At 39.4% G+C, this 20,034-nt stretch overlaps 1 protein-coding gene and 3 non-coding genes across 7 annotated transcripts; all 4 read right to left on the reverse strand.

Annotated features, from left to right (window-relative positions):
- Positions 1-896: 896 nt before the first annotated feature.
- On the reverse strand, positions 897-19,160 carry KANSL2 (KAT8 regulatory NSL complex subunit 2). 4 transcript variants are annotated; one of them, XM_026501996.4, is made up of 10 exons: positions 19,080-19,160; positions 18,266-18,524; positions 17,339-17,517; positions 16,690-16,804; positions 12,835-12,998; positions 12,447-12,613; positions 11,838-11,934; positions 7,586-7,839; positions 2,293-2,412; positions 897-1,635 (listed from the first exon to the last, which is right to left on the reverse strand). In XM_026501996.4, exons 2-10 carry the CDS (start codon positions 18,514-18,516, stop codon positions 1,504-1,506), a joined length of 1,479 nt encoding a protein of 492 aa, XP_026357781.1. In that variant the 5' UTR covers positions 18,517-18,524; positions 19,080-19,160; the 3' UTR covers positions 897-1,503. The 4 variants fall into 4 exon arrangements, with proteins under 4 accessions (XP_026357781.1, XP_026357784.1, XP_026357782.1 ...); XM_026501999.4 differs by having other exon boundaries at positions 7,688-7,839; positions 19,080-19,158; XM_026501997.4 differs by having other exon boundaries at positions 2,262-2,412; positions 19,080-19,158.
- Positions 1,827-1,962, reverse strand: LOC113258133 (small nucleolar RNA SNORA2/SNORA34 family). The gene has a single exon (XR_003317146.1). It is a non-coding gene; the product is annotated as a small nucleolar RNA SNORA2/SNORA34 family (small nucleolar RNA).
- Positions 3,634-3,766, reverse strand: LOC113258132 (small nucleolar RNA SNORA2/SNORA34 family). The gene has a single exon (XR_003317145.1). It is a non-coding gene; the product is annotated as a small nucleolar RNA SNORA2/SNORA34 family (small nucleolar RNA).
- Positions 11,610-11,746, reverse strand: LOC113258131 (small nucleolar RNA SNORA2/SNORA34 family). The gene has a single exon (XR_003317144.1). It is a non-coding gene; the product is annotated as a small nucleolar RNA SNORA2/SNORA34 family (small nucleolar RNA).
- Positions 19,161-20,034: the final 874 nt, after the last annotated feature.

Raw genomic sequence — 20,034 nt, forward strand, 5'->3', positions numbered from 1 at the left:
TGTTACTGTGCTTCGCTTTATCGCGCTTCGCAGATACTGCACGTTTTACAGACTGAAGGTTTGTGGCAACCCTGCACCATTTTCCCAAAAGCATCTGCTCACTTTGTGTCTGTGTCACATTCGTAATCTTGCAAGATTTCATTATTACATATGTTATGGTAATCTGTGACCAGTGATGATGACTTGCTGAAAGCTCAGGTGATGATTAGCATTTTTTAGCCATAAAGTATTTTTAACCAAGTTATGCACTTTTTAAAGACATAATGCTATTATACACTTAATAGACTATGGTATAGTATAAACATAACTTTTATATGCACTGGGAAACCAGAAAATTCACCTGACTTGCTTTATCAAGGTTGTTTTTACTACAGTGGTCTGGAACCTAAGCTACAATTTCCAAGGTATGCCTGTAACAGACAACTTCTAGCATAGGAAACTCAATCCTAAGTGAACTTAGATTTTAACCCTATCTTTAGATTCATCATCAAAAAGATCTTGACAGTTTATGCCTAGCTCTGTGATCTTGCATCAGGCTCAACTTCAATGAAGTTTTACATACATACATTCCTAGCTCTAGAGAATTTTGAGATAATCAGACATTAATTGGGAGAAAGAAATGCAAGTGGGAGTAGGTGGCACAGAGAGCAGGATGAAAAGAAGGAAGATTTTTGGAACTGGTAGGCTTTAATAAGGAAGTTCCATCCCTGTCCACTTACTTCTTACAGGTTTTTATCTTATCCTCCCCAGAGCAGACCTAGTTACTGAAAATGTATTTACTTCTTGGGATGGAAGTTTACCTGTCTTATTTTTCCCTTTCCCATCAGAGACAACTCCCTAAGAACCCAAAAAATATATATACACATCCAAATACAAAGAAAACATGCATTCAAGTGTTTTACATTTTCGTAACATTTTAACATTTAATATAAACTATATACAACAATTTTTTATTATCTTACATAAGATAGCCACTATAGAAATTTACATATGTTAGAAGCAAGATGGATGGTTAAGGAGGGCCCAGTCCTGTGGGCTATTCTCAGAGGTCATAGGTCAGAGTTCAGTGGAGGAAGGATGGGTTCAGATTACCAGTCAGGTGAGAGGTGAAGAAAGGCTAAAACACAGGCCATTAGATAATCAGACACTGAGTTCCATTAATATCCCAAGGGTACACATCTCCTACCTAAAACCTGTGTGTATTTGTGCCTGGACTTGGGAATTCCCATTACAAAGATGTCTCTCCCCTTAGGCACAATCCCAAATACTCTCTCAATCGCAGCAGCTCTGACAGGAGTCACCCATCTCTCTCTTCCCTGCAGAGTGGGAAGACACTATTGGTCCCTCCCCCACAAATTTGGTTTGTTTGACTACAGCACTCAATAACCCAGAGGAAAAACCACCTCATAGTCTTTAGTTGTCCTTCAGTGAGAGACAGTCATAAATACTTGTTTAAAGAATGGAAAATTCAAATCCGCCAACGTCAAATGGTTCCCCAAATTATCAACTGATAGAAGAGGGTTCTGGCTTCCCATTTGCAGTAGCCACTCCGCTCTGAAGCAGTGGTGCAGAGGCCTTCTCAGAATTTCGAGACCCCTGGGATCTGCACCCATCTCCAGCCATCTGCATGTGGCCCTGTTAAAAGAAAGTCACTTTGGTCACAAATCCATTCATTATGGTCTGAAACATGAATCTAACTTATCACAGCAGAAATACAGTAACTCTGAGGCGTTGCTCTTCCCCATACTTAACTACCCCTAACCCTTGGAGTCAGCAGTCATGATATGTAGCATTCCCGAGGCCCTCCCAACGGGAGGGCAAACTGTGGTTGTTTCTTCCAATGAAACAGCCATTCTCTGCTGAGGTTCCAGAACAGCCAGCAGATCACAGGAAGACAGTCCTTTGGGCCTCTGCTTGAAACCAACAGCTATAGTACAACTGCCAGTCTTCAGTCAGGGCCACCAGTACCCCACCCAAGGCTCAAAGAAAAAAGCCAAGTCACATTACTTGTCCTTACTCTATGATGAAAACAATTCCAGTGCTGAACTCTCCCTTTAAAAAGAACCATTTATGTAGATTCCTTGTCTTAACCTCTTCTAGTTAACCAAAGAAACGCGTCCCGCTCTCTGAGGCTCTGGGACTAGTGGTGTTCTCTTTAAGGGACCATCTGGAGACCTGCCATCTGGGGCACCTGTACAGTCTACTTGTGATGACAATCCCACTCACTAGGAGTACACGCTAGCCATAGCCCGCAGGGAGACCTGTGCCTGGATGGGGTTGTCCTTCACTTGCCAGAATATCCACTGAGCCTTCAGCAATTTCTTTGACTGAGTGATCTTCAAGGGTTAGTGAAGGATCAAAAAGTAAGGGTGAAGGAGGGCACTGCATACCATCACCCACAACATCCAAGTCCTAGGAAAAGAAAGAGAAAAGCCTATCAGCAAAACCAAGGGAATCAATAAGCTGAAGCTGGCGTATTTTTCAACAAACCTCAAAGCAATTTTCCCATATTTCCCTCACCCCCTTGCCTACCTTTAATCAAAAAAAGATTTTCCCAGAATGTCCAACAAATGGGATAAGATCCAAAAGCACTAAGAACTTTTGCTTGCTGCTGAGTATAAAGCATAGACCACTATACTAGCTTTAAAACAAAACAAAACAAAACAAAACAAAACAAAACAAAAAACCCCACACCTATTTTCAAATAGAAAAATTCAGAGACAAGAAGTAGAATAGTAGTTACCAGGGGCTGGAGGGAGAGAGGAAGCAGGAGTTATAGTTCAATGGGCAAAAAGTCTCAGGGCTGATAGATGGACAATGTGCGATATTGTGAATGTACTTAATACCACTGAATTGTACACGTAAAAATGGTTAAAACAGTAAATTTTTCATGTTACAAATCTTTCACCAAAAAATTTTATTAAAAAAAAAAGTGTATTCCTTCTAAGACTAACTATAGTCACCATGTAAGTTCACCAGTAGTGAATCTAATATGGACAATTAGGGTAATCACAAACTAAAATAAAATACTGCTTTAAAAGACGGGACGATATGTGGGGTGCCCGGCTGGCTCACTCGGTAGAGCATGTGACTCCTGATCTCAGGGTTGTGAGTTCAAGCCCGATGATGAGCAGAGAGCTTACTAAAAAAAAAAGACTGGACAATGTAAGATTGCTTGATTAATGTCCTAACAGTCACAGTGAGCTAGGAAATATTATTCTGATTAAGTCCCTATCCCCACCCAGAAATCCCTAATTCTGAAACAAAACATACTTCAATTGCTCTTTTAAAAAAAGGAGGGGGGCACGTGGGTGGCTCAGTTGGTTAAGTGCCTGCCTTCAGCTCAGGTCATGATCTTGGGGTCCTAGGATGGAGCCCCATGTCCAGCTCCCTGCTCAGTGGGGAGTCTGCTTCTCCCTCTGCCTCTGCCCCTCCCCCCACACTCCTGCTCCCTCTTCTCTCTCCCACTCTCTCCCGTCTCTCTCAAATAATTAAAACCTTTTTTTAAAAAATAAGAAAAAAGAGAGAGAGAGAGAAAGAAAAAAGGAAGGAAGGAAGGAAGGAAGGAAGGAAGGAAGGAAGGAAGGAAGGAAGGAAGGAAGGAAGGGAAGAAAATAAATCATATTCCATAAACTATGTTCTTCCGATTGAACGAGCCATTCCCACTGAGATGCTGAATGGCTAACAGGCCACAGAAACACATTACTCTTGGCTCCTGTTTGAAACCAACAGCTACAGCAAACCACTGGTCTTGATTCAGGGCCAAAAGCATTGCAAAGCCACAGACAATGTGTCAAACTGACTTTCATGCTACCAAGAGTTTACTGCAAAACTCCCTTCCCAAGAGTGAAAATTACAAAGGGCTTCTACTCCCCTATGCCCAATCCACTTTATAGAGGCTCTGTTTCTAGTAATCTAGCTTTACAACAGACTTAGTTTTATGCTTTTAAATTAAGTCTAAGAGTGTGAAACCCTTTCCACTTCTTTGGTGTGCTAATCACCGAATTAAGTATCACACTTCACAATAATTAAGGTAAAGAATATTAATTAAAGAATGCACCACACTTAAACCTGCTCAATTTAAGCAGAAATTTAGAAAAGGACATGGTCAGCTACCTAACATCGATTTCAGAAGTGTCAAAATCAATCAACCTATCTATCTATCTATCTATCTATCTATCTATCTATCTATCTATCTATCATCTACCTATTTTAGAGAGCACGCAAGTGGGGGGAGGGACAGACGGAGAGAATCTTCAAGCAGACTCCCCCCACTGAGCACACAGCTGGACACAGGGCTTGATCTCACAACCCATGAGATCATGACCTGAGCCAAAACCAAGAGTCCCACACTAAACTGACTGAGCCACCCAGGTGCCCCTAGAAACTTCTGTAATATCCACAGAAACCTGTATTCTCACGTGGTTAGGCCTCTGAACTGTTTTCTCCAATTCTTTTACTATGCACAATTATTATACAAATAATTAACTTGGAATTTTTAAAAAACCCATTTAGGGACGCCTGGGTGGCTCAGTCGGTTAAGCATCTGCCTTTGGCTCAGGTCACGATCCCAGAGTCCTGGGATCCAGTCCGGTGTCTGGCTCCTTGCTCAGCTGGGAGCCTGCTTCTCCCTCTGCCTGCCACTCCCCCTGCTGGTGCACGCACTCTCACACGCTCTCGCTCGCTCTCTCTGGCAAATAAATAAATATTTTTTAAAAATAATAAATGAAAATAAAAGAACCCATTTAAGTAATGAGGCATAAAGTTTCCAAGTCTCAAGATGACAATGGTATGGAAATGTTTTCTAAAGAAAATAGACACTGAAAAGGCTTTTCTCAAATATTCATGCTTTCTGTTACAAGAATTAAAATTGGGGAAAGGAACCTAAACCAAGAAGAGAGGATCAGCAGAAATGCCTATCACAACAGGAATATTCAAACACATAAGTCCATAAGGACATAAAGACAGAATCCACATTTTGTTCTGATCTCAAAAATCACACACAAAAAGTTAATAGGATTATGGTATTAGGCTGTTACTTGCCAAACATCCTTGGATCAAAGCACAGAAAACAGGCAAGTATTAAACATCCAGAATGAAAGACTGAATTTTAACCTAGATTAATATCTAATACCTGGTCCTCCCATAGGTAAAATTACCAGAAGTTATTCTATGGCAGAATGTAGGTTTATAAGCTAAGATTGCTTGGGGAAATTCATCCAATTAAGAAATCATTTTTCCCCAGCAAAACTGCATACTAATAAATATATCCAGAATTTATGGGAGGACAAAGTTTCTTTTCTAAATGGAGTTTGTTTCAACATTTTCTGGAGAATTTTTACCTCCAAAGATTAAGAATAAAACTATACTTATAATGACCAATATGGTTTATCAAAAGTATATTAATATGAACATAGGAGATGATCAAGTACAAATGACTGTTTACCATTTTTAAACCTCTAACATCAAAGGTCCATCTTTTTTTTTAAAGATTTTATTTATTTATTTGACAGAGAGAGAGACAGCCAGCGAGAGAGGGAACACAAGCAGGGGGAGTGGGAGAGGAAGAAGCAGGCTCCCAGTGGAGGAGCCTGACGTGGGGCTCGATCCCGGAACGCCCGGGATCACGCTCTGAGCCGAAGGCAGACACTTAAATGACTGAGCCACCCAGGAGCCCCCATCAAAGGTCCATCTTAAAAATCCACTGGAATCCCCAAAATAAGGTTACTTCTTACACATTCTTTCGGAAAAAAACAAAAAACAAGCAATAAGAATTAACAGATTTGACTGTATGTTTTTAGGTATTTTTAAAGATTTTATTTATCTGAGAGAGACAGAGAGAGCGAGCACGTGGGCACAAGCAGGAGAAGGGGCGGAGAGAGGAGGAGGGCCAAAGAGACTCCACGCTGAGTGCAGAGTCCTGCTGTGAGGCTGGATGCCAGGACTCTGAGATCATGACCTGGGCGGAGATTAAGACCCTTAACTGACTGAACCACCAGGAGCCCCGATTTCAAGATTTCCTTAATGTCAGTTTCACATATAATCATGAATCTTATAATCTCTAATATTTTGTGTAAAAATTCTCCAAAGAGCAATACTAATATGGTAAAAACGGGTGAAAGGGGAAAAGCAAAAAGGTCAAAACAGAAATGGCTCTAAGAAATTATCAGATGAAATAAAAGTTATTAACCTAATACATCTACAAAAAAATACATGTGCTAGCCTCTACATATGTACATTATTATCTGAAAGGAATGTGCTGATAGTGATTAGGTTGATTTTCAGACCTTATAAAGTTGCTCATGTTAAAGTTAAAAAAAAAAAAGATAGCATCTCTCTGCATTTTCTTCACATTTAAAAATGAAGGGAAGTGGACAAAACTCTGTCCTTATCAACAAAGGGCTATCTGTTCATTTGCCCTCTTCAACGTAATCTCATTGGAAAAACTTGGGAAGCACTGAAGTATATAATAAGGTCCCTTTCTAGTTTCCATATTCTATGAAGTCTGTGTGGAAGAAATTTTTTAAAAAGCAATTATAATCAGGATTATAATAAAAATTATTTTATTATAAATGAAATAATGAAAAAAAGTTTAATAAGCCTGTAGATCATATGTAGCCAAAAGGAGGGGAGGGGATTACCCAAAAAATATATATATATATTAGAATCAGTTTATTCCTAATACCACCTTTCTTTTTCAGATATTACCTTGTCCTGGTATATCCTTTTTGCAAGCAATACCCTTGAAGCCACCCAAACTTTGCCTCTACCCCTTAGCAAATAATCTTGCAACCTATATTCAATTTTCCATTTAGAGTTGTTACATTAAATATGTCATGGTTATATACAACACCCCTTTATTATGAAATACAGATTATCTTCAGAACAAATAACGAAGACCTTTATCCAGAGCGCTAAATATTAAGTGTAGTGCTAAAACAGACTGACCCGAGTCAGACAGTAGGGTAGTACTAACGAAGGGTACGAATAAAATCAGAGATGGGTTTATGGGACCAACTGAGGAACAAGCTTATAAAAGTGTACATACTTAGAAGGCTGTAAATACTTAAAAAGAGATCACTGTTGTTCCAGTCCATTCACAACAGAATCTACAATAACATATAAAAAAAAAAAAAAAGCCAGTAGGCAGAGCTAAGTTTAGAGTCATTTCCTGAGGGGCACATTAACCTGAAAATTAAACATTTACTACTAAAGAGCAAAAACACAAGCTTACAACTGTCAAGAGTAGATATGAGAATTCATTTGTATGATTAAGATTCTAGTGAATCGCTCACCTTGTGGACGGGTACCAAGTTTCCTGGCTATATCAAATCCAACCATAATCTTGACTTTCCAACTTCCCATAGTTTACAATTTAATTCCCTTATCATTCCCTCAGAAAAAGAAAAATGCCTGCCAATTTAACTGTCTCCAAATCAATATGCCAACATATACATACAACCATACATGTATCATTTCAAAAACTTTATCAAGTCTCCTGGCCACAAAAGATGAACCTAGTCTCACCATTAATAAATAAGGCCTTGCCTCAAGGGCCAACCAGAGCAGAGCTTCTCTAACTTACATCACTGAACTCCAGAGGTAAACTCTCAGTGGGCTGAAGCTCAGCAGCACTCAAGTACAGATCCATGGGGCCGGCTTCCAGATCGTCTGGCACAGACAGTACCTGCTCGGGCTTATACATCTGAGGAGGCAACTGGAAATGCAGTGGGCAGCAAGGATCCTCAGAGAGGCTTACAGGAACTGGTTTGTTGCAGGGTACCTCTTCAGACCCCTGGCAGCATTTGAAGAGAACCTGATTCGTGTCCTGACAAATATCTGTAGAAAAATGGTCAAGGGAAATAAAATGGATCCATTGGAGGCACAAAATACAAGTATTGTCTGCCATGTAAAATTCAAGGTCTGCACTACAGAAGACAATTGGTTACACTTGAAACAGAACCAAACACAGTTAGCAATTTTTAAAGTTCTCAAAATAAGTGTCATTCACTGGTATCTAATTCTCTACCAGTAATTTAAATCTAGACCCCAACCTACACTTCAGGATCCCAGTCATTTAACTAGAGACACTAATCTTGTTTTCACTTAGGAGAGTCAAACACAAAACATCTGAAAACACTGCTAAGCAAACAGCAAGAACAATTCTAGGAATCTATACCCATTCAGAAGAAACATGCTATGGCAAAGGCAAATAGCTTGCAGAAGCGCTACCAAGCCCTCCCAAGAGTCAAGAAATATAGTGTTGTTTCTGCTCTGTTCAGCACACTGGCAAAAAAATTGCAAAAACTTTTTGAACCTTGTTTCCAGAATGTTTACATATGTTTAAAGCAGCAGAGAACTGGGGAAAATAGGAGCTCTAGTAAAAGACAAAAAATAAAAATAAATTCCCATGCCCCCTTGTTTTGGAGGATGGGCTGCTAGTGCAGGGGAGTTCTGTCATGGCCCCAAAGAGAAAGGAAAGAAGATAACTTTGCTTATGAGGTCCCATGGAAAGGAAGTACTCCAGGAACACTCCAGGAGCACTAACAACTTCTATTAACAGAAAAGGGCCCGTTTCCAAGGTGGCAAAGCAGCTCTGTAGAATGAATCAAAATTAAACTGATTAGATAAAACAACAAAATTTAGTTCAAGTTACTCTATGAAATGTTTTATTCAAGTGATAACCATTTCTTGAAATCTTAACATGGATTTTCCCCTAGATTAAGAAGCAACTGTTATTTCAAACGCGGGCTTATTTTTTATTTATTTATTTATTAAGATTTTATTTATTTATTTGACAGAGAGAGACAGCGACAGAGGGAACACAAGCAGGGGGAGATGGAGTGGGAGAAGCAGGTTTCCTGCTGAGCAGGGAGCCCGATGCGGGGCTCAATCCCAGGACTGTGGGATCAAGACCCGAGCCGAAGGCAGATGCTTAACGGCTGAGCCACCCAGGCACTCCCCCCCACTCTTTTTTTTTAAAGATTTGTGGGCTTATTTTTAAACCAGAAAGCACAATTTTCTACAAATTAATTGTACCCAGGATTGTAGAATTATGGGTAAACTTTCCTCCCAAATTTTAGGGTAATTTCTGAAAATTAAAAAGTCTGCATACATTTTATTTTTAAACCAAATAAAACTTCTTGAATAAAGCCATTTGTTTAGATCAATTCTTGGAAATTGTTGAACTCTTAAGGCAGGGTTTCACCACTGTAGTACTACTGACATTACTGGCCATCCTGTGCATTGAAGGATGCTTGGCAGCATTCCTGGCCTCTGTCCACTAGATGTCAGTAGCACTCTCATCCCTAAATTATAACAAGCAAAACTGTCTCCACACATTGCCAAATGGGGATAAAATGATCCCTAGTTGAGAACCACTACTTTAAAGGAACAGTAAATAGTACAAAGTAAACTGTATTTATTGAATGAAAATGAACAATCAAATGAACACATGAATCTAACGGGAACAACCAGATTTGCATTCTCTATGTGCTTAAGAAAAAAAATCTAGGGGCGCCTGGGTGGCACAGCGGTTAAGCGTCTGCCTTAGGCTCAGGGAGTGGTCCCGGCGATCTGGGATCGAGCCCCACATCAGGCTCCTCCCCTATGAGCCTGCTTCTTCCTCTCCCACTCCCCCTGCTTGTGTTCCCTCTCTCGCTGGCTGTCTCTATCTCTGTCGAATAAATAAATAAAATCTTTAAAAAAAAAAAAATCTAAAGTCTCTGATGTGCTTTAAAAGTCCAATCTTATTAAATTATTAATACTTTAATCATCCATTAAATTAAATGTTTTAATCAGAACTTTTTTCACGGATTTCAAAGGACTTTCACAAGTCTCTTATTTAATACAATATCCTGGAAAAACCCTCCCCCATCCTCCTCCACCCCCTTTCCTTTCCAATGGGGACGAGAGAGACAAAGAGAAGGGAATGGTTGACCTACAACTAGAGTGTGGGTCCTTCACTTTCAGTCCAGTGCTGTCTCCATTAGACCAGAGTAAAGAGTTAACAGGTCACCAATGGCAGTCGCATCTTTCTCTGGGATAAGGACTTAAGGAAGGGTAAGTGACTTAAGCAACTATGGAGTGGAAAGGAAAAAAAGCATAAAACAAAAGAAATCATACTTCCCTTCTCTTTTCAAATACATTTCATATTCAACTTCGCTTTTTAAAATATTAATATCCTAATAAACTATTTGAGTATAATACCGTAAGTCTAAAATATTCCTTAATAACTGCAAATTGAGTTTTTCTGACTTATAAAGTAATTCAAGCTCACTGAAGAAAACCTGAAGAGTACAAGGCAGAGGAATAAAGGGTATTCATAACCCCACCATTGAAAAGTAGCCAATTTCTGTTAATTCCCCTCCCAGTATTTGATTATATGTAATTCCATATCCTATTTTTGTCACAATCATTTTCCTATGTCATTCATAAATTTTGTTAATCTAACGTTTATTGCTTAAACATATTCCACATAATGTTGTATCATAATTTTCTTCTCTATACCCCATCTATGAAAATTTTAAGGCTGTCTCCAGTTGAAGGAATTTTATGTAAAAATAACGGTCTGCATTTGATTATCTCCTTAAAATAAATTCCAAGGTAACATTATAGTATCAAACAATATGAATACTGCCAAGCTGCTTTCTAAAAAGCTTGTACCACTCGATCTTCCCACTGGCAGTACTGAGGACCCATTCACCACAATCTCACCAACTTGCAATCCACTCACTCACTAAATATATATCTACAAGTATTAAATTCATAGATTAAAAATTTCCTTATTTCCTATCTCACTTACGTACAGTGAAAATAAACACTTTCAACACTGAGCCACTTCTTTTAAATCTGTCCACCTTTGCCCAATCATGTTTTGAGCATTTATCTTTATTTTTTAATTACCTTGCACAAGTATTTTGTATATTAAGGACAGTAATCCTTTATCAGATATTCATTACAAAAATTAATAAACTGGTAAAATATTCAATAAAGGGAAAAGAATTTTTTCCTCTCAGAAGACCGAGAGAAGGTTCTCCTTCTTTTCCTATTAAAGAAGATATACTTCATTTCCAAATATTTTATATCGCTGGCCAGGCAAATGAAATCCAGCAAGATTTAAGTCTTTCAGATAATAAAGATCATCATACTGAACAAGTGCTTTTACTGTGAAAGTAACTTTCTTGATATCCATAATAAAGACGCACTTTCACAATCCAATCAACGCAAAAAGTCTTACAACCTGATAGTAAATGTGGCCTCATGGCAGAATCAAGAGATACTATGATGGTTCAAAAGCAAACTAACTAGGAGGGTAGGGAGTGGAATCATTCCATTTTTGAAAATAGTAAGTTTCCAATTTGAATGAAGTCTAAAATATACAAATTAGGGCCCTGACCATACAAAAGGATACTTCTCAAAGAAAGATAACAGTTCAGAACCTATTGTTTTTTGGTGGAAAACCCACAGTAATTTTTGTGTGTGTGATAACTGGATTTAACACTATTCTATTTCCAGTGAAAAAGTTCTATCGGGGATCTCTGTATTTTGGAATCCCAGTATTAATCTACTACAAATGAGTATTAGCCCACCCCTATCTCCAATGACTCAGATGTTTCTTTCTAATGAATTGACCATTACATTTCCAAAGTTCTGAAATGGCCAACAGACCATAGAAAGACATTTCTTTAGGCTCCTGCTTGAAACCAACAGCTTCAGCAAACTGCTGGCCTTGATTCAGGGCCAAAGGAAAACAAAGACCTTCAATTAAGCAAACTATCAGAGATTCCCACCAGCCTTTAGTCTAGCTAGCAAACTGAACTGAATAAAAAAGATACGGGTAAGGCAGTGTCTGGTCATTGGAAGAGACTGATTGGAACAACGAACATCATCCACAAAGGCTAAGCACCTCTGACTGGAACGAGTCGTATGAGCCTAAAATGGAGAAAATAGATAAACAAACCGTCAAAAGAAAATACAACCAATTGGGGCATCTGGGTGGCTCAGTTGGTTAAGCATCCGACTCTTTGTTTCAGCTCTGGTCATGACTTCATGGGTTGAGAGACTGAGCCCGTGTTGGGCTCTCTGCTCAGGGGGAGTCGGCTTCAAGATTCCCTCCCTCTGTCCCCACCCCACTCACATGCATTCTCTCTTTAAAGTAAATAAATAAATAAATCTTACACACACCCCCAAAAAAGAAAATACAACCAATTATCTATGAGAATACTTACTTAACACATTTAAGGAAGGTACATCCTTAAAGGCTGAAGAACTCAACATATGACAACCTCAAGATCAAGAGTCTCTGGACTCACGTGCTCTTTTCAAACTACCCCACATCCAATTAAGTCAGGTTTCAGAGCCAAGACCGTACAGTGTTTTGACTATTACCCTAACTTTGTAAACAAAGCAAATACATACCCCTTAGAGGTATAAACACGAATTACCTGTTGGGCAGCACCATCTGTGGCCAGCATTCTACGTTCCTTCAGCTGCCTATGTAATAAGGCTTCCACTCCATAGCGCTGACGATACCGCCGAAGACATTTTAGACGCTTCAAGTTCTCTCGTTCTTTGGCCAAAAGTCCCTCTGGGCCAGTCAGGAGACTACTACCTGGTGAGTCACGACAGTCAAGATGTTATGTGCCAAGCAACCAATAAGGGATGGCTGCTCCAAATTAACAAGAAAAAAACGGTAAACTTTGGCCATAAGATAGCCACTTTCAAAAGCAAATTCTCCTTCACTCCAGGTACCAAGATAGAAATAAATCTAACTACTAACAAATTCACATTCTGAAACCACAAACAGCTGGTGGAGACTAGCATAAAACTTGCCTAGAGCTTCATGTTCTACTTTGCGATTATGTAAATAACGTCGCTTCTTCTCTTTGAGCAGATGCTGAAGTCGTTTAAACTGATCGATGTACAAAGACTGCAAACGAATTAGCTTCTCACGCATTATCAGGGCAACTTCTTCTGCTGTGTAGACACCAGCATGTCTGGAATAAAACAGTATTCAGCAAAAATAAGAAAACACAGTATTAAACCCAAGCTTAAAAAGAGAAAAGGGTAGAGAGGAGACTTAAGTTTGTTATTTAACAAGAAGTCAGCACTGAGACCATCACCTTATTAAATATGAATGTTTTCACAAACAGCATTCAAGTTATTAAAAAACAAATAATAAGGAAAATCCCCGAGCATGGATACTAATGTATGATCTCACAACATGAGGAAGGGAAGAGGTTTCTTCATTTTTCCCAGTTATCTAGAGTTAAGAAGTGCAGATATGGAACATTCAAAATTTTTATTAACCTACAATCTTATTACATTTCATAATTTAGTCACTTATAAGTCAGGACAGCTTAAAAGTATTCCATTTAAAATGTAGCATTAATATCTTAATATATTTTAATGGAAGTATAAAAAATAATAATTTCAATTTCTAATTTAAAATACACTCCTATATTGGAATTTACATAAGCCCTCAAAACACTGGTCCACAGTGGCTATTCACTGTCCCCAGCTCACTTTCTTGACAAATTTCTCAAAATACAGTACCCTGGGTTAGCCGTTAACTGCCAAAGATCCAGATCCACATCAACTTTACTGAGCTTTGCCACCAATTATAACTTAACAGAATTTTTAAAAAAGTTATTCTAGTGATTATGATGAGGTCACATAAGCAACTGAGTTAAATAGCAATTTAATTGGAGACTTTCCTGATTCTGACTTATGTAAGTCTGAATGAAAAGATAAGCCTCGGGGCGCGTGGGTGGCTCAGTCGTTACGTGTCTGCCTTCAGCTCCGGGCGTGATCCCAGAGTCCTGGGATCGAGCCCCACATCAGGCTCCTCCGCGGGGAGCCTGCTTCTTCCTCTCCCACTCCCCCTGCCTGTGTTCCCTCTCTCACTGGCTGTCTCTCTCTCTCTCTCTCAAATAAATAAATGGAAACTTAAAAAAATAAAAATAAAAAAAAAGATAAGCCTCAAATTTAAAAGATTTTTGGTTCCATTAGCCTTGTATGATCATTACATAATCAGGAAGAGGAAATCAGATATATACTTGACATCCTATTTTCATATTTTGACTGAATAAAAATTATTTCCTTTATTTAAAAAACAATACATACAAATTACATACTCAAACTAATTTTAAATCCAAAAATTACACCTTCTTAAAAAATTAGCTGTTAAGCCATTAAAACACACAGAATAAATAAAATTATTAACTTCAGGACTGAAAGCAAGGAATCTCTGCCCAAAATTTTCCTCGAATATAAATGGAAGCCAATACTACCTGTGCGTAAGTACAATTACAAAGTACTCAGAAGTAAAAATAAATTAAGAACCAAAACATGATGAATAAAAACTAGCAAATTATACCAATGACAAAATCTAAGACTATCAAAAAATTGTGAAAAGGTTTTAAAAATATCTGAAGTCTAAATAAGACTAGTTTGCATCTTCAGGAAAATGGGTTTGCTGCATTTGTATGTCTGCACACCGAAAATACTGAGGTCTTAACCTATATCAATTTTGTTAAAATGAAATTAATTTCATTGTACCCTGTCAGAAGAGAATTTAACTAATAGTCTAGGGACTAGAATTTATAAATGGAAGGCCACTATAATTAGGATTTACTACACATCGTTGGGAGGAGTGGGGGAGTGGGTTTTATTTAAAGATGGATGTTCCAAACATTCACAGCTAGTTACTAAAATCATGTACCAACTTCCCTTATCTGATATTCACAAATTTAAGTCACAGTTTTATTATCTGAATTCATCTTCAAAAAAGAGGGAGTCATCTTCTATTAAATAATGTCTCTTATGAAAGAGTACTCCCCCAAATTTAATAACGATGAAGACTCAATAACCTGAAATGACCTTTACAAAACTAGTTCTGAATGCCTGTAGACGTCACATGGTAAAAATTACTTTTTAAATAAGGAAAGATTTAACAATTAGTTTTAAGCTAAAACTTCACCAGTGCAGGATGTTGTTGTAAATGAACTCTTCAGATTTCTTTTTACAAAGCAATTAAGTAAATGGTGACTTTGAGGAAAATCACATAAATATACCTACAAGGGCGGAAAGAAACTATACCACTATTAATTCTAGTTAGGATAAAATTTCTAATGACATCATCATAAACAATACAAAAGGCACCCTTCTGAAAAGTGAAGTGAAAAGTTGTTAATGATTGAAAAATTGGTCCTAGAGACAAAAAAACACTGACACCAGAGATGAAATTAAAAGAATTTCATTAAATAAAAAGACTTATTAAATTTAAGACAGCAATATGCAACCATATTAAAAAATTTAGTATTATAAGACACTTAACAACTCTACTGACATCCCTAAAAATGCAAGTATTTTAGGAGGCTGAAATTTTGGGGGAGTAATCTCACAGGGGAATTAAGGGAAGCCTTGTATTTAGTTGCCTGCTTCATTTTCCCCTTTGAATGTTCCTCTGAGGAGAAACTGACACCAAGTACCTAGTCCTCTTAACATTTATAAATCTCATAAAATTAACTGGTATTTTTAAGTTACACTAGCATAAGTATGTCCCCTAGAGACTGATCCACTCTAGACTACTGACAAAATCAAGTTTTTGGACCTTCGAAGCTGAGTATTTACCACACCAAAGGACAGTCACTTTGTGACCCCACAGAGCATATACCTCTTCAAAGCAGCACGTCTGGCATTTCCAGAAGCACAATGGGGAAAAAAAATGTTTGGTATAAAGTTACTACTTTGAGAGAATCTTGCCAGACAACGAACATTCCTTTTCAAACCACTTAGATGACTTTCCAAACAAGTACTTCCTGAGGAGGTGACCATACTGATAATACTCAAGAAAAATAAGATGAAATTATTCTACTTAGAAAATGTAAACCTAAATGACTTTATAGAGACTAGAAATTCATTATCTCTCATACTACTTACAATACTTCTAAGCAAACTGTCAATGGAAGTGTTGAGACAGTAGTCAGAAAAAATGAAGAAAACAAAAAAAGAAAAAAATTAAACTAAACCCAAACCATGAGACAGAAATATGAGACTGTGAGTGGCAACGTTTTTGTTTCTACAACTCCTAAGGCGATCATGGGCTAAGTGAAGAGTAGAACCTTAGTTAAGATATAATTAGACTGATTACTCACTTCTGGGTTTCTAAATCAGTTTCTCTTTCTTAGGCATGAAACCAAAGGAAACTCTTGAACATCTTTTTATTTTTCTACTAGGGGGAAAAAAAAAAAACAAACCTCATAAAATGTAACTTTGCAAAAAAAAAGCAGGTATTCAAATATAGGCACATTATTGTTCCTGAGGTTTACGCCAGGAATCCATTTACATCAATTTCCTCTTCTCTAACTGACCTAAGCATTTCTCAACCAACCTCCCATTATGTCCAAGAAATTTCCTATTTTCTCCCCTATACTTTTCATGTGTAGAATTTGATATCTAAAATTTTTCCAAATTACACGGCTTCCAAAAAAGAATAAAGTCTTGCCCTGCAGCAGGATAGTGATGAACCAGGACACTTTAAAATGCAGAAGCTATTACTGCTCACAAATAGCTGAACTCTCTTCACCCCTCCTAAGTTATTTATCTATTAGTAGCATGCATTACTATAGTCCACATTCTAACTACAAAAAAAATTTTAAAGCCTTATGTGGAGTTACAACTTACTTTAGGGGATCTTCTTGATCACTGTCTATGCTATCAGCTTCACTGTCAGGGTCACCTCTCCATGTCTGATCCACAGTAATGGGTTCCTGCTCCCCATCACTCCAGCTGTCTTCATCTGAGGCAAGGAAGGGAGAGCAGCCATTAAGACTTCCCACCTCTGTAACTCCACCACACAAAACTAGATTACTTAACACATCAACCCAAACCTTAACATTTAAGAAAACAAAACAAACAAACAAAAACCCCAACAACTTAGTAAAAAGGTACTGGCAAATAAAATTGGCTTGAAAAAATATAACCCAGGTAAGGTTACTTAAAACAAATAAGGTGACCATGCCCTCAAAAGGACAGAAAGGTCCAACTCAAAATTATTCTTGCTTCCTGAAATTACCTTGCCTAACAGAGACAAGCATAAAAACAGCAATGAAGGAAACAGTCATAAACTCAAGAAAGTAAACCCAAGCACACATTACTTCAAACTGAAAAGAACTGGTGAACACAGCAATCCTGGAATTCTCACCAAACTGTCAACCAATTAACAATATTATTGTATTATCACGTGCCATGTATGTTCAAGGCACTGTACTAAACCAAAATAAGTTCTTTGACTTACTTTTCCTTTTTCATTCTTATGAGAAAAGATCCTTACCCAGAATTCGGCTGGCTTCACTGCGGCTACTTTCTGGAGTCTGAGACCCCAGCTCTGTCTTAGCATAAGAGCTCAGCTGGCACAGGAGTGTTTCACCCATAGGCCCTGGATTGGTCTTCTTCATTTGAGCATGAAGTGCCAAGGCATTCCTACGAGCATGTTCAGCACAGAAAGACACCCTAAGGAGACAAAATATTAACATTTTATACTCAGGTCCCTTCTTGAAGGAGTTCAATCATTTTCATAGTCACTAGTCTTCAGATCATTTTTAGGAAATTAAAATAACTATTACCTTCATTTATATACTGAAAAAGCCAGTGAGGCAGAGTAATTTAACTGGCCCAAGGTCAACTTATTTGGTATTACTAAGGGGAAATGCAGGTAGCATAATCTGGTGCTTCATTCATCAAACAAAACATCCCAACTATAAAAATGCTGACATCATCCTAGAACAAATCAAAGAGATCCACTTTCATCTCTCAAAACCGGTTCTGGCAACTCTACATTTTACTTCAGTATCAATCCACTGTAGGTAATAAGATGTGTGGCACAATTTTAAAACCAAAATATACATGAACAATTAACTAGCCAAGTTACGTTTCTGCATGAATACTCTTACTTACATGATGAAAACTATGAAGCCTTTCCCAGAAGAATACACATATACACAACCTAACAAGGTTCAGGGATGACCCAAAGAGTCAGGGACCCCAGGGTTAAGAATATTCTAGAATATCCCTTATTTTATAGACGAGGGAAAAGGTCTAAAGAAATTGAGTGGCCCAACTGGAAGTGGCCTCTTTGCAGTTTTCAACGGTTTTTTTCCCCAATTTTACAAAAACTCCAGCTATTCACACGCCCACAATATACCACACCCCTCTTTCGTTTTAAAAGTACAAACGACATAGATTATCTATACATATATACCCATCTTTCTTCTCAGGCTTTGGAGCAGCACTGGGACATCTTTTTCCATTCTTCGTCGATATATAACTACACTGCTTGAAGGGTGCATTCTTGTCTTCAAGGATATGCTTAATGCAAAACTCCTGCCCCTCCAGGCGAGGTTGCGAGCATGGGCGATGAGTGAATGAACAAGACAGGGGTTCCTGGGACCTGGGCACTGGGGTGATCCTCCCCCGACTGGTCGGCAAGACGTGGATCCGAATCCTGTTCATACCAAAACCTGCACACAGAAGATCAAAAAGCCCTTACCCTTCCCGAAAATTCCTGCTCCACGACATCCGGACCGACCGCGGGCAGCTTCCAAAAGACTGGTAGAAGTCACGCTCCGTAACTTCCCTCCGCCCACGTCTGCCCCAGGCCATTAGTCAATTTGTCTCACTTAAACTTCTCCCCCATGCCCGCGCCGCCCCCCACCCCCAACCACCAGCACGTCGTAAGTATCTCGGGCTCGCACGGCGACAGCACGAGGAGCGCGCGCCCGCTCCCCGCGGCGGCAGCAACGCCGCAGCGCCGCACCCGGCCTCCGCCTCCCTCCATGCCGCCTTTGTCCCGGCCCGCCTCAGAGCTGACGGCTGGGCCCAGCCCGTCCTCGGCCTCCCGTGCAAGCGCCATTTTGTCCTCCGGCTCCGGGCACTGGAGAATCTGGCTTCTGGAAGCCTATAGGAGGAGAGCAACCTCGACGCTGACTGAGACAAAGTAGCAGCCCGGAGAGGGCAAGACGGGCGAAGCAGCAGTCTAACTGCGAAAGCGAGATTAAGCACCGCCGCCATCTTACCTCTGCCGCCGCACCGCGCCGCTAGCCCTCCGGCCGCGCCACCCGCTTCTAACTCGGCCCCGCTCCTTTCCGGGCTCCCAACCCCTGATTGGCTACTGTGCCCACGGCTCTGTGTCACCATTGGCCGAGGCCAGCTACCTATCATGTCCATGGGGGCGGGGCGCTGAGAAAATGCGCGGCTGGGGTGGCTAAGACAACCTGTCCGTCAGTCAGCAACTCCGCCCCGGGGAGAGTGGGGTTGACCGTACCCTGGCTGCGGCACTCGCTCACGCCGCAGTGCTTTACTTCCAGTTCACCGCGTGGCCGGTTTTCGGGCTGCTTTTGGCCGCTGTGTAGTACTAGGCTGCTACCACCTCACCACCCCGACAAAGCGGGTAAAAAAATCAGACATACAGAGGCTAAAAGATCACTGTACAGTCAGTCGACTCTGTTTATACCGGAAAAGGCTGTAGTTTTCTTTTGTGAACAGTTCATTTATTGAAACATTGAGTATTTACGGAGCCTGGGGAATTACATATATAAACACTTGATTCTCAGAGCAACCCTGAAATAATAGAGGCTATTACCTCCATTTTTACAGATAAGATAACCGAGGAACAGAACGGGCCTCTAGCTAGTAAATGGGAGGAGAATTTGAACCCAGTCCTCATTCTGTATCCCTTATTGCCTCTCATATAGTATAGACCATTAGACTGAGAGTAAGGAAATATGAGTTCTGGTTTAGGCCCAAGTTCTCTAAAATCCTCTACAAGTTCATGCTAAATAATGCAGGTATGTAGAAATGGCAGATACAACCCCAATTTTATCATACTTTAACGATTTTTAGTTAAAAGCATCTTTTTTCATCTCCACTACACCTCTTGTAGAAAGGAACCAACAATTTCTCCCTCTAACCCTTCTGGATCTTTTCTGCATCCCATCCTTCCAATGCTTCTTTATCTAGTGTCAGTTTAAG

Source organism: Ursus arctos, unplaced genomic scaffold (assembly GCF_023065955.2).
Source record: "Ursus arctos isolate Adak ecotype North America unplaced genomic scaffold, UrsArc2.0 scaffold_26, whole genome shotgun sequence".
NCBI lineage: Eukaryota > Metazoa > Chordata > Mammalia > Carnivora > Ursidae > Ursus > Ursus arctos.

Coding starts and splice junctions, on each gene's coding strand:
- KANSL2 (XM_026501996.4), bottom strand. CDS start 18,516: ATGAACAGGATTCGGATCCACGTCTTGCCGACCAGTCGGGGGAGGATC. Junction 16,805..17,338: donor TGAAGCCAGCCGAATTCTGG/GTAAGGATCTTT, acceptor TCCTTGCCTCAG/ATGAAGACAGCTGGAGTGAT. Junction 7,840..11,837: donor GACCAGACACTGCCTTACCC/GTATCTTTTTTA, acceptor ATTTTTCTACAG/ATATTTGTCAGGACACGAAT.